The following is a 17,863-nucleotide window of genomic DNA, read 5'->3' on the forward strand; positions in this document are numbered from 1 at the left end:
ATGCTTTGCCTCCCAAGCCTACAACAGAAGACAATCTCCTATTTGAAGGGCTGTTAGGAGATAGACTTCTATTTGAAGGTGTCCTCTGTTTGAAGGGCTGCCCTGTCCAAGTCCAGTTTAAAGATAAAGAACCAGAAGAAGGGTGAGCAGGCAGGAACCTTGGAGCTGCCCATCAACAGCTAGTATTTTCAAATTATTTCGTATGTGCATCTATACATATAAATGAACACATGAAAATTTTCATGTGAATCTGTACCCCCTTTTGTCCCCTTTTTTGTTGAAAATGTCCCACCTCTTTTAAACCACCAGGTTCCAAATAGAACTATATATCTGTAGTTCTATCTATCTAGACTATCTATCTAGCCCAGTCTTATCTGTTCGGACCAGTAGTGGCTTTCTAAGGTCTCAGACAGACATATTTCCCCATGCCTGATACCCGATTCTTTTTTTTAAACTAGAGATTGCTGGGGACTGAATTTGTGACCTTCTGCATGCAAGGCATATGCTCCTATCACTGACCGATTGCCCCTCCCCTTCTCACAACCAGACATAAAAAAAAAAAAATTAAAGACAAGATAGTGGCAATAGAACTAGCTTATTTTCTACTGTACATAAAATGAAACATATTTAGTGTAGAACAGGGCTGAGGAATATGTGGCTCTCCAGATGTTGTCACATATTTAGTGTAGCACAGGGATGAGGAATGTGTGGCCCTCCAGATGTTGTTGGACTACAAGTCCCATCATCCTTCACCACCGGCTATTCTGGCTTGAGCTGATGGGAGTCGCAGTCCAACAACATCTGGAAGATTATACGTCCCCTACCCCGGTGTAGAATTTGGATTTTCACTTTGTTGATAGCACAGTGCTGTGGTCATTGATCTGGATATACTATGAAATATATCAGCATGTAGGCAAATCTTTCAGTTGCCTTTTTTATCTGTTTAGTTGAACAGATAAAAAAGTTCCCCTCGCCACTGTATCTGGAACACGTCGCCCAAAGATGATTGACTGGTCCCCGCTCTCGTGCAGAAGTGGGGGCACACGGAATTCGCTGGGGTCACAAACAAAGCCATTGAGGGATGGGCCCAGTCCAGAAAGAGACAATCCAAAATGGATGCCGACATCTGCCACTCATGAGGCAACTGGTACGCCCGACTTAGGGCGTCTGCCAAAACACTGTCTTGTCCAGCAATGTGAAGAGCACTCAAAATGATGCCCTGTTCGTTGGAAGATGTCCAGGGTGAGCTTCACTGGTCTGGAAGATTGCTTCCCACCTCGCTTCTGGATGTGCCACAAGACCGTCGTATTGGTGATCAGGATTCGTACACGTCGATCTTGAAGGTAAGGTTCAAAATCCTCCATCACTTTCCAAGCTGCAAGAAACTCTAGGAAGTTTATGTGGCACTTATTTTCTTTTGTTGACCAGAGGCCCTGAGTCCACAATGGACCACAGCGGGCTCCCCATCTGGAGAGAGATGCATCTGTCATCAGGATTTGTGTAGGCAACGGTTGGAAAAAGGGCATGCCTCAGTCCAAATTGCATGGCTGTATCCACCAAAGAAGGGACATCAACACTTCGTTCTGGATTGTGAGTCGACAACGCCGAGCATCTGAGGAGGAATTGAAGTTTTGGAGCAACCAGTTCTGCAGTGGCTGCATCCGAAGTCTCGCCCATTGAACAACTGCAACCCTAGCCGCCATGTGACCCAGCAAAACTTGAATGGTGGTGGTGGTGACCTGTCGATGAAGAAAGACAGTTTCTGCAAGAGTAACCAGCTGATCCTGCCGGTTTCGAGGAAGGTAAGTGCGCATAACTGTCGAATCTAGTAGCGTTCCTATAAACTGGTGATGTTGAGTAGGTTCCAGAGTTGATTTTTCTCTGTTGACATAAAGGCCCACTGCACCCAGAAGGTTCAGAACAATCCTGATGGCATGGTAAAGATCCCTTTTGGAGTCTGATACAAAGAGCCAGTCATCCAGGTAAGGATAAACCTCAATTCCCTGTAGTCTCAGATACGTGCACACGATCGCAATATACTTCATAAAAACTCTTGGGGCGGTCACCAGACCAAAGGGCAGGACCCGAAACTGGAACACGTCGGTGCCGATGATGAAACGCAGGTACCGGTGGTGGGCATCTGCAATCACTATATGAAAATACGCAACCTTCAGGTCTATGGCGGCAAACCAAACATTCTTTTGAAGAAGAGGGAAGATCATAGCCAATGTGATCATTCTGAACCTTCTGGGGGTGATAAACTTGTTCAAGTCCCTTAAGTCCATGATGGGATGGACGACTCCGTCCCATTTTGGTACGCTGAGAAAAGAAGCCGTCTTCTGGCTGGAATGGACTCTCTGGATAGGTCCTTTCTGAAGCAGGGTGGACATCTCCAGAAGGAAGGCTTGTGATGATGGAGTAATGCGAACAGTCCCTAGGGGGGGAAGGGTATGAAATTCTATCAATATAACCCTGAGCAATCATATCTAACACCCAGGTATCCGATGTTATTGCCTTCCAGGTCAGCAGGAAACGTGCCAGAATGGATCCGAACATAGGCTGACTGGCAATGTCGGGGGCGATAAACATCAGGAAGTCAAAGGCGACACTTGGAAGATGACTCAGGCCTGCCACGACCCTGACGAAACTTTGTAGATGGAGCAGTCTGCTTTTTCTGCTGTTGGGTGGGGTGGTAGCGTTAGTATCAATCACACTGCTGTTTGGTCGCATACGGTTGAGGCTGAAACCACTTGCAGCTTCTATACTGGTGCTGCGCGGGTTGAGGGCCCAAGCCCATCTTACGGGCAGTTGTCTTCGCTGTCTGGACAGAGTCCATCTGCTTGTCCATTTTCGAGTTAAAGAGCCCTTCACCGTCAAAAGGCAAATTCTCTATTCGGGACCTGGCTTCAGGAGTCAAGCCCGCAGACCTTAGCCAAGCATGCCTCCTGAGGGTGATGGCGCCAACCATCGACTTGGCGCTAGTCTGCCTCATTCCGAGAGCTATTAATTTGCTGTCTCGACAGCTTGACAGCCTCAGTCTGGAAGTCCCTGGGGAGGTCATTTTGGTTCTCTGGAAGGTAGGCACAAAGGGAGTCCATTTTTTCCCACAGGAATAGCTGGTATCTGGCCACCATGACCTGATAATTGGCCACATGGAGCCCCAGGGCAACAGAGGAATACATTCCCCTACCCAAAAGATCCAGCCTTCTCCCTTCCGTGTCAACAGGTGATGCAAGAGGTTTCTGCGACTGACCCTGCGCCAATTCCGTGACAATGCAGTTGGGGTGTGGATGTAAATACAAGAATGCCACATCTTTTTCCTGCACCCTATACAGGGATTCAAGTCACTTAGATGTCAGAGCCATGGAAGATCGAGCCTTCCAGGACTGATAAACGGTGTGAAGAAGGGTCGGGAGGAAAGGTGCTGCAACCGGTTTCAACCACTTGGTATGGACTGCATCAAAGATGGGGTCCTGAATGTGGTCCTCCAGCTGCTGTACTTCAATACCCAAAGAATGGGCCATCCGGCTGATTTTCTCAGTGAAACTGACCATGTCCTCTGGGGGAGAGGCTCCCTCCTGGGATCCCACTATGTCATCCGGAGATGGGATGGAAGGCGGGATAGAGGAGTATGAAGATGAATCCGACTGGTAATCATCAGCTGATTCATGATGCGAGGCTGTTCGTGGCAAGGGGTCTGCAGGCGGGATTGGCTGTGGTTCTGACGCCGGAACTGATTGAGTTGGTTTAGGTGGCTCCAACTGACTCCACAGCAAGGAAGAGGAATGAGGTGGTATGGGTGGAGGCATGAGGAACTCGTCTCTCGCGGGATGATGAGAAACAGGTTCTGATGCCTGCGGTAGATACCAAGGTGAAGCTGCTCCCATATATCTGGAGCGATCCAAGAAGTACTCTCGGTCCCAGAGAGTACGCCAGTCCTCGAAATGGCAGGGGTGTTATGGAGGGCAAGACCACTCTGAACCCCTCTCCCAGTCACCATGTGGAGACCTTGATCTCTTCCTATAATGGTAGTTGAAGCAGCAATCCCCATAGGGGGAACGACACAGCCCAGGACGAAACCGATGCTCTCGGTCCCAAGGAGGAGATGGGATGCGGTGACAAGAGGCTTCATCCCTCACTGGTGACTGATGATCTCAGATGAAGAAATCTCTTGATCCTGAGAGACTGGTAGTGGAGGGAGAAAATCCAAGATTTCACTCCCAGACACCATCGACACCGGCTTGCTGACTGGAGCGGTCGGTACTGGTGACAACACATGAATTGGTGAATCCAGCAAAGGAGGAAGTGCCAGAATCTTCGGTTTGGAAGATTTTTCGGCAGCCTTCTTTTTCTTCTGCTTTTTAAGGCCACTCGATCCCAACTTTGGAATCTTTGCATTTTCAGTGATCTTTCTCATGACTGAGAGTGCTAAGGAGCGCCCCAGAGTCGGAGTGAGGGGACATCAACTTAGATGAAGATATAGTTGTCCCCGCTTTGTCTTTTGCAGAAGACCCTGCCACGTTCTTTGGATCTGTAGGCAGTAACGCTCTTCTCCACAGCTCTGCCTTAAGCTGGTCCGATCTGTTCTTTCGTACCTGTTTAGTAAATGATTGGCACAGGGAGCAGGAATCAGGTAAATGGCCTTCAGCCAAACAAAAAAAGGCAGGGGGAGTGAGGGTCAGTGGGGGGCAACTTGCTCCCACACTTGACACACTTATGAAAAGGTGCCTTGGCAGCCATAAGCAACACCGCAGCCGCGGTCAACAGACGGATGAACGACAAAAGAAAAAGAAATATTTTGTTGATGGAAAGGCGATGAAGACAAGGGAGAACACATGAGTAACAAGAAAAATGCAATGTCAGCAGCAGCAGAAGGAAAAACAATGCAATTCTCTTACTGACAGAGAGGAAGCTCCAAATGGACTATCCACTATGGCAGTCGAAAGAGAACTGAGGGAAGGGGCGGGAACCCCCTAGGACATGTGCACTGGACGGTGGGGGTGGGTTCCCGCCAAAAACGTTCCTCAGCTATAGAAGCTTCCTGAATGAGACTCAGCGCAGGCGCAGAGCCCATGTGTGTGATGCATAGAGATCACAAAGGAAACTACTTCCTTTTATCTGTCCTGGATTTCCCACCAATCAGCTCCATGGGATGACCCTGGGTTCTAGTATTATGAGAGAGGGAGAAAAATATCTCTCTTCTTTTCTGCATGTTTCCTCATTCAAAGGACACTGTGCAAACCAAACTCTTTTATTTTATTCTCTTTTAAAAACGCTTTTGATAGCAGAACGATCATTTGCAAACCAATAGGGACTGGGTTTTGGAGGGGCTGTAGCTTGGTGACAGAGCACACGTTTTGCATGCAGAAGGTCCCACATTCAAGCTTGGCATCTCCGGTTAGAAGGATCAGGTGACAGGTGACAGGAGAGACTCTTCTCCAACAGAGACCTTGGAGCTGCCGATCAAAATAGACTCGCCTGGACTATGTGAACAGTCTGTCCTGGGAAAGGGCAACTTCCTACGTTCCTAATATACCAAAACCGAAGACTGTTGTAGCCTACCTTTGCAACTTCCTGGGCCATCTTCACAAGCGTGAAGAATTCATTCCGTATTCCGGGAAGGCAAATCTGTTCGAAGATACATTCCTGAGCCTGAGCAAGCATCATCTTGACCAGCACACTCAACATGGCAGGGCTCATGTCGTAACTTGGAGTGTGAGTAAAAGTCTCTTTTAAATAGTTGAGAACTCCTGAAATGAGGGAGGGAGGAGGGGAGAACAAAGTGTCAGTACCACAATCTTTCACTGTGGATCATGGCAGTGTTTGGCCAACCATATCTCAGCTTATTAAACAAAGATATGAATGAGTCTAGTGTTCCCTTCATGCAAGTCAGCAAACAAGTCAGGAAGTCTTTAGTTACCTATAGTTTCCTGTCACGTCTAAACTGGGAAACTATGGCTAATGGTTTTAGAACAAGCCAGGATATGAAGCCACGGGTTAAAGTAGGGTCATGAGGCTATTTGTCCACCTAGTTAAGCCAAGATACAAGTGTCCAGATATGGCCCATGTTAATGGTTAACAAAGTATCATGTTTCAATTAAGACCATGGTTGCAACTACTTTAGCTGGAAGGGAAGGAGAGAAGAAATGTTAAATTAGCTATCCAATTGTTTCCTGATCAAAATGTAAACTCTCTTAATAGCATGTTGATGAATTTAAATAACCTCAGTATTATGAAATTGTTATACATATATCAAATAAGGTGTACAAAACTCTTTGTACATATACACTCTTTGTTTCTAAAGATGAAAACTGGAAATCTAAACAAGCAGCAAATGAGTAACTAAACAAACAATGCTAAAGGTTGTGTCCCAAAATATTCTCCTCCCCATCCTCCAGCAATATGTCTTTATTATTTAGTCTTATGCAATTGGATACATTTTAATAAGAAATATCTTAGGCCAAAGCAGATGTGATGCAGAAGAGGTATGTCTGGATCTCCTGATTTAAAAAAAATGAACAACTTGAAAACAGCTGCAGTGACTCCAATTCTGCTCAAAGCAACTGCACTGGGAGAGGGGGTGCTGAGCCCTTTCCCCCACACACACCTTTACCCTGTTGACCGCCCCCCCCCCCCGGTCCAGACTGTTAATTTAGACCCGGGGGGTGGGAAAAGACTGGCACAATACAAGGACACGTAGCTTTTTTTCACCAGTGGGATTAATAGCAGTAACCGTGGGGGATAGGAGAGGAGGAAACGGTTTAGATTGGGAAAATTAACACCACCACCCCTCTCCAGCTGCTTTAAAGTAAATAAATTATATACATACAGTCACACACACACACACACACACACACACACACACACACACACACCAGGAAATCCAATCACAGATCTCTGATATCATATCTGGCCCTGATGTATGATCTTAGCTAGTTAAACACAAGCATGCAATGCAGAGGTGCGTGTGCACAGGACACAATTTATTTCTTATTTCCAAAGCAGCAGGAAACCCCAAACCATGTTCAAATCCACCATACTCCAAGTTGAAAGATCACTGGGGAAAAACAACAACCATCCTGCCTCCAGTGTGCATCGTTTTGTTTTATAGGAATTCTAACACTTGGCAGCTCTTGCAGTCATCAAACTCAAGGGGGGTTGAAAACACAGCTGGGGGTACTGCTGAGATGAGCATAGGAAAGCTAAAATTATTGTGATTTGGAAAACGTCCACCAGGTTCTCCATCAGAAAGCCCATAAAAACTTTCCTATTTATTTATATATCAATTAATTAATTAATTAAATTTCTTAATCTCTCATCTGGCCAGTCACCTGGTCACTCAGGGCAATGTACAACGGTACAATTTAAAACAGTAAAATTATACATTAAAACATTATTTAAAAATACCCTAACCCACCCGAAACACCTGCCTGAATAACCAAGTTTTCAGTGTGTGGCGGAAGCTCATTAAAGAAGGGCATGGCGGAGTTCCCTAAGGAGGGAGTTCCACAGAGTGGGGGACACCACAGAGAAGGCCCTCTCCCTCGTCCTCACCAGCCTAGCTGTCCTGGCTGATGGGACAGAGAGAAGGCCATCCAAGGCTGATCTTGTTAAGCGGCCTGTCTGGTGTTGCTGGAGGGGCTCCTTGAGATAGGCTGGGCTGGAACCATATAGGGTTTTAAAGGCCAAAACCAACACCTTGAATTTGGCCCGGAAAACAACTGGTAACTAGTGCAACTCCTTCAGCACTGGAGCGATGCCTTTAATCAGGCAAGCCGCCACGTTCTGCACCAGCTGCAGCTTCTGAACCGTCTTCGAGGGTAACCCCATGTAGAGCGCATTACAGTAGTCTAGACGAGAGGAGACCAGGGCATGTACTACCTATGGGATCAGATGGTCGGGAAGGTAGGGGCGCAGCCACCGTATCAGATGGAGTTGATACAGCGCTGTCCGGATCACCGCTGACACCTGAGCCTCCATGGACAGCTGGGAGTCCAAAATGACCCCCAGGCTGCGGACCTGGTCTTTCAAGGGTAGCCGTACCCCATTCAACACCAGGTCAGCATCCCCCAGCCTCCTCTTGTCTCCCACCAAAAGTACCTTGGTCTTGTCAGGGTTCAGCTTCAGCTTATTCCTCCCCATCCAGCCACTCATCGTCTCCAGACATTTAGACAGGGATTCCACGGCCAACCCTGGTGAAGATTTGAATGAGAGGTAGAGCTGTGTGTCATCCGCATATTGATGACACAGCACCCCAAACCTCCTGATGATAGCCCCCAGCGGCTTCACATAGATGTTAAATAGCATCGGGGAGAGGATGGAACCCTGTGACACCCCACACGTGCGTGGCCACGGGTCCAACACCTCCTTTCCCAGTGGTACCTGCTGGAGAGGAAGAACCAGAATCACCGTAATATGGTGTCTCCAATGCCCAACCCCTCCAGGCGGTCCAGGAGGATACTGTGGTCAATGGTATCAAAAGCCGCTGAGAGGTCGAGGAGAACAAGGAAGGAGCATTCACCCCTATCCAAAGCCCTCCTCATATCATCCACCAAAGCGACCAAGGCCGTTTCTGTCCCATGCCCAAGCCTGAAGCCCAACTGAAATGGATCTAGATAATCGGCTTCTTTCAAGTGTGCCTTCAACTGCATCGCCACCACCCGCTCAATGATCTTGCCCAAAAATGGTAGATTTGAGACTGGGCGAAAGTTGTTCAAAACTTGGGGATCCAAGGAGGGCTTCTTTAAAAGCGGTCTTATCACTGCCTCCTTGAGGGCTGATGGCATCACTCCCTCCTCAAGGGAGGCGTTTACCACCACCCTGATCCCCTCACCCAGCCTCTCTCTGCAGCTCATAATGAGCCAAGGTGGGCAAGGATCAAGTAAGCAGGTGGTCGGCCGTACCGATGAAAGCACCTTGTCCACTTCATCAGAAGGAAGAAGCTGGAACAGATCCCACAAAACCGGTTTGCCACAGGCCGCCTCTTGTTCGCTAACTGTATCCACGGTGCACGAAACACTCCTAATCTGATGTTTACATCAGCCTTTTCAACCTGGTGCCCTCCAGGTGTGTTAGACTACAACTCCCATTATCTTCATTGGCCATGCTGGCTGGGGCTCATGGGAGCTATGGTCCAACACATCTGGGGAGCATCAGGTTGGATGGTGTACACACACACACACACACTCACTCACACTCCTCACTTAATGGAGAGCCAGTGTGGTAGAGTGGTTAAAGTGTTGGAGTAGGGCAGCCTTCCCTAGCTTTGAACAACTCCCATCAGCCCCAGCCAGCATGGACAATGGTCAAGAATGCTGGGAGTTGTAGTCCAAAAGACCTGGAGGGGAACCAGGTGGAGGAAGGTTGGACTAGGACCAAGGGGAGCCAGCTTCAAATCCTTGCTCTGCCACAAAGCTTGCTGGGTGACCTTGGGCCTGTCACACTCTCTCAGCCTAGTCTCCCTCACAGAGTGGTTGTGAGGATAAAATGGGGGCAGTGGAACCTAGGAAACTGCCTTATGCTGAGTCAGACCATTGGCCCATCTACCCCAGTGTTGTTTACACTGACTGGCAGCGGCTCTCCAGGGTTTCAGGCAGGGTTCTTTCCTAGCCCTACCTGGAGATGCTGGGGATTGAACCTGGGACCTTCTGCATGCAAAGCAGGGGCTCTACCATTGAGGTACGGCCCTTCCCCCAGAGCTACAGCCTTTCACTTACGTCACCATAAGCAACCTGAGGAAGGCTGGGATTAAAATTATAATGTAATAACCAATGCAATGAACATGAACTTGAGCACACTCCAGGAGAGAGCGGAGGACAGGAAGGCCTGGCGTGTTGTGGTCCATGGGGTCACGAAGAGTCAGACACGACTGAACGACTGAACAGTAATGTAACAATGGCATAGCAGTTGGAAATGAAATTATTATGAGAAGAAAAGAGGAGGGGACATTTGGGAGTCCGAGGAGGAAGAGAAAGCCCTTGAGCAGCTGTGCAAACGGGTTAAGAAAACCGCCCAGAAGGAAGCCTGAAGCTCAAACAGGGCTGTGCCAGAACAGCCAGCGTGGCGGAACGGCGTGACTGGCAGAAGAACCAAGTCAGGCGACATTCAGTTCCAAACGAAACTATCTTTTTGAAAAATTAAAAACAAACATTTGCTGTAGCATAAACACTCCACAACACTTGCCAGTGCTGAAATCTAATCTTGAAAAATGCATCGCACCCAAAACTGGTCAGTCAAGTTTTCCCAGCAAGTTTTAATTGCCCAATATTACTGAAAACGGAACGCTGCATTGTCCAGCGCTGCGAGTCGCCCCTCCTCCGAACGCGTTAAGCAACATTTGGAGGCAACATTTGTGGCTTTTAAATTACTTTCACTGTTATATGAAAAGCAGTCCTGGGGCAGTCCCTTATTATTAGAATGTCTATTGTCTTTTACTTTAATATTTATTTGTTTGTTTCATTTATATCCCACTTTTTCCTCCAAGGAACCCAAGGCGGCGTACATGATCCTCCTCCTCTCCGTTTCATCTTTACAACAACCCTATGAGGTAGGTTAGGCTGAGAGTCAGGGACTGGGTTCGAATGACACAGTGAGGCTTGTCATGGGTTATTTAACCCACAATGAGCCGCGGCGCCCATGTGCGCCAAGTTACATATCCAACTCCCACTCAGGGATTGTCATGTTGTGCAAACCTGGCGAGCGTGGGTTATCCGAGGGTTAAACAACCTCCATATAACCCTAAAACAGATCATTGGTTATGCAAGCGCTGTTCAATCCTCGCATAACCCATGCTCGCTGGGTTCACACAGCATGACAACCCCCGAGCAGGAGTTGCATACTCAAAAGGGCTGCCACATGTACCCCGCACGTGCCATGGCCTCACCATGGGTTAAATAACCCACAGGGAGCTGTCATGTCATGTGAACAGCCCCAGTGACTGGCCCGAGGTCACCCAGTGAGTTTCATGGCCAAGTAGGAACCTGAACTCAGGTCTCCCCCCGGTCCCAGTCCAGCACTCTAACCACTACCCCATACTGGCTCTCTAACTTCTACACACTTCAATGGATTAAAAAGCCACCATAACAACATTTCTGGGCAAAAGTTATCCTCAGTTTCTGAGGAAAAAAATCTGTGAACGTCAGATAAAACTCTGCCAAACCCTCCATTTCTTAACAGATCCATATACTTATCACTCAAAAGGCCCACAAAAGCACATCTCAGTTATGCATGTACTTCAGTCATGAAGTCTGACTCTCTCTGTATGCGCAGGGTTGTGTTTACAGGTGAAAGCCATAGCAACAATCTTCACTCCGTCCACAAAGAACTACGTGGACAATATGATAACTATGTGGATGATACTGCATTGTGTGGCACTTTGCAGCCGTGTACAGGCACAGCAAAGAGAACTCCATGGGAAAGGAAGATTGAAACACATCTTTTAAGCAGTCAGGTTTAGGCAGTGATGCGGACACACACTGTAGAGTTATCACAGCCGAGTCTAGTGTGTCCTTTCACATTTTTTAAGAAGCCGGAGTTCTGCACCACGAAAAACCTGGATTCCGTGACCAGTCCAAGTTATGAAAATTAGGCAATTACAAGTGGGGTCTGCAACAAAATGTTGCAGTGTGGAGTTCAAGATTCCAGCCCCTCTGTTCCTTTTGCCCTCCCCCAATGGCCACTGAGCACACGCTATTGTTTTGGAGGATTCCCCCCTCACTCAGGTTTTATTTTTCTAAAGATTTTTTTGTACAGACCTCGGGGTTCCCCCAGTCCTGAGAATGCCTCCTTGTTGCACATGGGTGGTGCTACTCTGGCTATATAAGCAACGGCACTCACAACCTGAACATTGGAAATAAAGGGAATGATGTGAAAAATCTACCTACTTTGCATTGATTTGTTTCGAAAATGCCAAGGAGCTACATCAGAACTGAAGAAATTCAGCTCATCACCCACTCTCCTCTGTTTTCCAAGGTTTTAACATGTGTTCTCCACACATTTTTAAGCTTATCTTCATAATAACTAGACACTTGTTTTCATAAAACAGAAGCTGAGATTTTCCAGATGCTCTGAACATACACAGAATTGTGGAATACCCACAGATCCCTGAATATGATTTCTTGCCAGAATCTGGTTGCTCCAGAGAATAGGCAACAACTGCGCCCTCGCCACTCCGAGGCCCCAGGACTCAGGGGCTTCCAAGCTTCATGTGCCCTGCCGGACTGAAACTGGCAGGGCCTCCCTTTGCCTCCCTGCCCTCTGATCTCCTGTATTTTTTTTTAGACAGGCTTTTCAGCCCATCTAACAAGGGTGCTTTGAAAAGGGAGGGAACGAGGCTGGAGGAGTCTCAGGATATCTTGTATCCTGGCCTCTCCAGTCTCCTCCTCTCCCCACCCACCACCTTGTCCCATTCCTCTGCCTCTGAGGTCACTTTTCTGACCTTGGAGAAGCAGCCGGCATGGTTCTTTCTGCACTGGCTGCGATGGGGAGGGATTTGGGGTCGGATCACCAACTCTCCCTTCTGAGGTCGGAGCACTGTCTCCAACCTCGGAGGGGTTTCCCGAGCCATCATATGATCCCTGGGACACTCGCCCAGGGACCACAGAATTGCTCTCTTTAATAGTATAGTATTGCATTTAGGGTGGAAAGGATTAAAAATGTGGATGGCTTTGGAACATACGCTGCAATAAATTATATAGACCACTGGACACAATGTCACTGGAGTTACAAATAGAGCAAAAAGAAAGGAAAAAAAGACCAACATTGTGAGGACAGAAAAACGGTTAATAATGGACGAAAGTCACCTACGCCTTCAGACCACAGCTCACTAATCATTAACCACAATATTCACTTTGTCTTGACTAAATGCAGGTGCAACCCTAGATTTGGGGGGGAAATGAAACCTAAATTTGAAACGGAATGTTTTAATTTTTAATCTGTACCAGATCTTGTTAACAACCCTTTTGGCTTTAATTCTGCCTCTCTTGAGAGTCCAAAGCCTGTGAAATTAAACTAAGAAGCTCATGTGAAACATATGTGGCTCTATGGAACAGAGACAAGCAAGAGAAACAGAAGCAGTTGGATTAAGCAACTCTCCTGAGCTTTTTCAGGCAATAACACACAGGTCTTTCCTACCTGCAGCTCTCTGAAAAGCATCGATTGCCTTTTGAAGCCCAGCCTGGGTCTGCCGATTGCACCTTGTACCAATCTGTGTGTAGAGAGCTCCAATATTAAATAAAATACTGGCTTTTTCAAGCAACAAGTTCTTCTGGCAGACAGGGACACCCGTCAAGGAGTCATACCTTTATTAAAAACAAAAGGAGAAATACAAGTTAATGAACCGAAGACTAGGAAATACAGGAAAGCAGAATATTTTACATTACAGGTTGGTTCTGACATGACAACAAACCGTAGTTTCTCTACTAACCACAGTTTAGACTCCAATCCACAATTTGTGTTCAAAATGTACACAAACTGTGCCACATTTTATGTGGTTTCCGTCTTCCTTTCCTCACAATCCCTGGATGCCATCCCAAATTATTGCCTCCATAAGCAGAGCAATATCCCAAACCACCGTTCACATAACCATAGGGTTGGAAGGAGCCTACAAGACCATCGAGTCCGACCCCCTGATCAGTGCAGGAGGCCTGATTCCCAGGTGGTCTCCCATCCAAGTACTAACCAGGGCTGACCCTGCTTAGCTTCCGAGATCAGACGAGATTGGGCACATGCAGTTTGGATCCATAACCGAACCACTGTTAGCCCAAACCATGATTTACAAACTAGCTTCCAATAGTGCTTTCAGATCCTGGTTTGGCAGCCACTTGCAAACCAGGATTTGTTGGGTGGAGTCAGTACAGACATCACAGCAAACTACCCACTGTACTTAACACAGAGATGGTTCAGACATAACATCAAACCATGGCTTGTTGAAAAACATGGTTTGATGTTACATCTGAACCACTTCTATGTTAAATACAGTGGGCCAGTACAGGTGTAATATTGACCAATCTCTTCATTTAGGGGACTGGGAGAAGGCCCCAGGATTGCATACTCCCTCCCCTGTAGTCTGTTTCCTCTCCTCTCAGGTGAGAATTCCCCCTTTGAAGCCACATTGGCCCTGTTCACATGTAATGACAGCCCATGGGTTAAACAACCCATGGGCTGTTGGGGATGAGTGGGAGAGAGCGAGTGTGCTGCCTACACCATGCATGCCACTTCCGCTTTTACTCAGCAACCCACCATCAGCTCCTTTGTAGGTTGATGAGCATGACATCTGAACCCAGAAAGCTGGGTTGTTTAGGGGCTAAACAACCTAGCAGGTAACCCATGGTTTGTTGTTGGGTTAACCACTGGGCTGTTTACACCCTAAATGTCATGCTCAGCAACCTACAAAGGAGCTGATCATGGGTTGCTGAGTAAAAGCAGACGTGGTGCACCCACGGGAGGCAGCATGTCCACTATCTCCCGCGCATGCATGACAATCCCCGGGTTGTGTACTCAATGGGTTGTCGTTACATGCAGATCAGGTCATTACCTCCAGGTTAATGAGATCTACAGTCTTGTTTGGACCTCATTTCAAATACTTGTTGACAAGGAACCCCGGTTAGTCACAACCATGGTTATTAACATAGATGCTGACATAATGCTTCTCACACAGTTAAGGGGGGAGTTTGCACCCAGGAGAAGAAAAAAGGGAAGGGGACTGGGGAAAAAGGAGTGCACAATCTTGAGGCCTGCTCCCAACCTCTTAGATGCGAAGAGTTTGATCAACATGATATTTGTCTCAACTGAGTTAGTGGATTCTTCTGTGCTTCGACAAAGAAGCACATAACAATCTGGGGTGCATGTAACACACGTTAATTACTGAGCTTTGTGAAGTGGAAAGCACATTTCTTCTTGCTCTCTTCAACGCAGCATGCCCCTTTGCAATGCTCGACTGGACCCCTAAGAGCTTTTTTGGCCCAATGTCAGGCTTCGCATTTTTCCTTTAGAAACATCAGGTGGCAATCTGCTGTGTGAAGTTTCAAGCCTACCACACGAAGTTGTGCTTCCACTGCATGAGAAGTGACTGTTACAATGCTCTTTCTTTCCTTTCTTAAAGAAAAAACTTACCAGGTAAATAAAATCCCCAGGTGTCTGCTAGGTGAAAAAAATCGGTTCTCTACAAAGCCAAGCTGAACAAAATAGCTTAGCAACATCTCAACTCCAGATTCATCTCTGCTGGGTGTACGGCAGGCCTTTGAATACATAAAACATACATTAGCCACGACATAACATGTCCACATAAAATTACTGCACACATGGCCTTCCTCATGAAGTCTATGATGATCCTATATTCTGAAAGCTCCACCTTTACCAGGCTTCCTACATTCTGACGACATCAACAGAGGCCCTTCACACTTGCCTGCTGCTAAGAGCAGTTAGGCTGACGAGTGCAAGGGAGAGGGCCTTTTCGATAGTAGCCCCATGCCTCCTGAATGAGCTTCCACTGGGGGTTCATCAGACCACATCTTTGCAGGTCTTCAGGAAAGCTCTGAACAGCCACCTATTTTCACTGGCCTTCTGTTCATTTCTGGGCTGCAGGTTTCAATTATAAGCACTGTTTTTATGGAATGTGTGTGTGTGTTTTTAAATCTTGTATTGGTTCTTTTATCTTACATGCCACTTTGAGAGGGTTCCACCCTTAAAAGCTGACTGAAAGTAACATTAAATAAAATAAAGTCAGATGTTACCTTATCTACGTTGGGGGTGCAGCGCGTGTCCTTTCCACCACTATGCAAAGACGATCTACAAGTCAGTGCATGAGCTGAGCTTGCAATGCAGAACACGCATTCAGTTGGCTTGCATCCTCTGTGTGGGGTTTATTTATTTAGAATATGAGGCCACCTCCACCGGCATAAGCACTATATTTACATAGTTGTGTTTATTTGCCCGTTGTGTTCCACAGGCTCAACGTGAACCCTAACGTCCTTAATGCCATTTTATCCTCCCATCAACTCTTTGAATCAAGATAGGCTGACAAGATAAAATAAGGATTCCCGGTAGGATTCGAGGATCTCTCATAAACCATCTCGTGAGGTAGTTGAGCGATGCGATGCAACTGGCCCCAGCAGTGAAGGCTGGTGGCTCTGATCTCAGCAGGCCAGTGAATCCACTCTGGGTTTCAGTCAGAACCAGCCAGAACTTTAAAGGGGCTATAAAGGAGCTAAAGGTGCTTGGATAGCTCCTTCAAAGTTCTGACTGAAACCTGGAGCGGATTCCCGGCCCTACTGACGTCGGAGTCACTAACCTCCGCTGGCCCCTAGGCTACCCAGTGGGCTTTGAGGCTGAATGGGGCCACTGCAGTCCAAGTCCGAATGCTTTATCCACTACACCACACAAGCTCTAGGATCTAGGCCTATCTAAATAGTCTTTGAAACGTTTCCTGGCGTGCAGGATTACACTGAAATTGAAAGCCAAGTACAGTATTTCCTAAGTAGGCCCAACTTACTTGTCGTAAATCCATAAGATCAGCAATTTCATTTTCATATTCAGAACCGTCTTCACTGTAGTGTTCCAGAATAAAGTCCTGAAAACAATTAAAAGGCATGCTGAAGAGATTTCAATGGTATAGGCCAAACCCTGGATTTCTTCACCACAGCCACTCAAGGGAGGGGGCATAGCTCAGTGGTAGAACACCTGCTTTGCATGCAGAGGGTCCCAGGTTCAATCGCCAGCATCTCCAGGTAGGGATGGAAAAAAAACACTCCTGCCTGGAACCCTGGAGAGCTGCTGCCAGTCACTGTCAACATTACTGGGCTACATAAACCGGCAGTCTGACCCCGTATGAGGCAGCTCCCTATGTTTTTTTTAAAAAACATCAACAAGAATGGAAGGGGCCTCACTTGAGTAGTTACCTCTGTAGTCATGAGATACCTAACCTTAGAATGGGCAGCCCCCAACTCTGTGAAGCCTGAATCCTCATCCAATCATGAAAAAAGCCCCTCGCCTTACTGGGTGTCAGGTCATAACGTTAAACCTTGACCGGGGAACTGGGACTTATCCAGCTTCTATTTGTCAGACAATCCCAGTGGCACATTCTAAGAGGCGGTACCAAATAAACACCCAAATAATGCTATCTAGGTATGTGGGGAGGACTTCCCCCATTCCACACCCCCATCTCTCTCCCAGCAATATCACCCCTAAGAGTCACTCTTAATATAGCACATATTGGTCTGGAGGCACATGCTGGGCTGAAGGCACATGAGGCAGCCACCTTGCTGAAGCTAAGCAGGTTCTGGGTCTGGCCAGGGATTGGAGGGGAGACCACCTGGGAACCGCATGTAGCCAGCTTGAGTTCCATGACGGAAGAAAGGTGGGATAAAAATAATAGTTTCTGGATTTTTATTTTTTGTTACACTTGCTCTGAAAGCTGAAGCAGATGCTAACAATAGCCTTTCCCACCCTGGTGTCCTCCAGATGTGTTGGACTACAACTCCTATCATCCCCACCTATGATAATCACTGACCAGAGATAACAGTGGGATTTCTCTTCCTGCTAGCCTTCAGGAAATGGGGCTTCTGGGAAAGGCCTCACCTGAGGCCTCCTGAGATGGATGGGCCAGCTTGTTGGGTCAAATTGGCCCAAAGACTGGAGATCTCCTATCCCTGCTCTTGATTATACTGCATTTGCAAGAACTTCCTTTATATCCTGTTTGTTTTGTTCCTCCAACACTAAATGGACGGAATGTCCATAACTGGCCAGCTGAAAAGGGGCAACCAGACGTTGAATTGTGGGAGTGTTGTTGGCAGGGTTATCTAGCTGCTTCATGAAGTATTTGTTGCCCAACTCTGACATTCCCTTGCCCTCTGGCAAAGACTGGATT

At 47.2% G+C, this 17,863-nt stretch overlaps 1 protein-coding gene across 1 annotated transcript in view; it reads right to left on the reverse strand.

The window, feature by feature from the left end:
• Nucleotides 1-17,863, reverse strand: part of RHPN2 (rhophilin Rho GTPase binding protein 2) — a 59,521-nt gene that overhangs the window by 15,249 nt on the left and 26,409 nt on the right. The window contains exons 5-8 of the mRNA XM_084813105.1: nucleotides 16,490-16,567; nucleotides 15,112-15,236; nucleotides 13,132-13,298; nucleotides 5,563-5,750 (exon numbers count right to left, since the gene is read on the reverse strand). Of these exons, the coding sequence (XP_084669231.1) occupies nucleotides 5,563-5,750; nucleotides 13,132-13,298; nucleotides 15,112-15,236; nucleotides 16,490-16,567 (558 nt within the window). The remainder of the gene's footprint in view (nucleotides 1-5,562; nucleotides 5,751-13,131; nucleotides 13,299-15,111; nucleotides 15,237-16,489; nucleotides 16,568-17,863) is intronic.

Source organism: Heloderma suspectum, chromosome 8 (assembly GCF_057233095.1).
Source record: "Heloderma suspectum isolate Gila_16-S chromosome 8, 16-S_ref, whole genome shotgun sequence".
In the NCBI taxonomy this organism is placed as follows: domain Eukaryota; kingdom Metazoa; phylum Chordata; class Lepidosauria; order Squamata; family Helodermatidae; genus Heloderma; species Heloderma suspectum.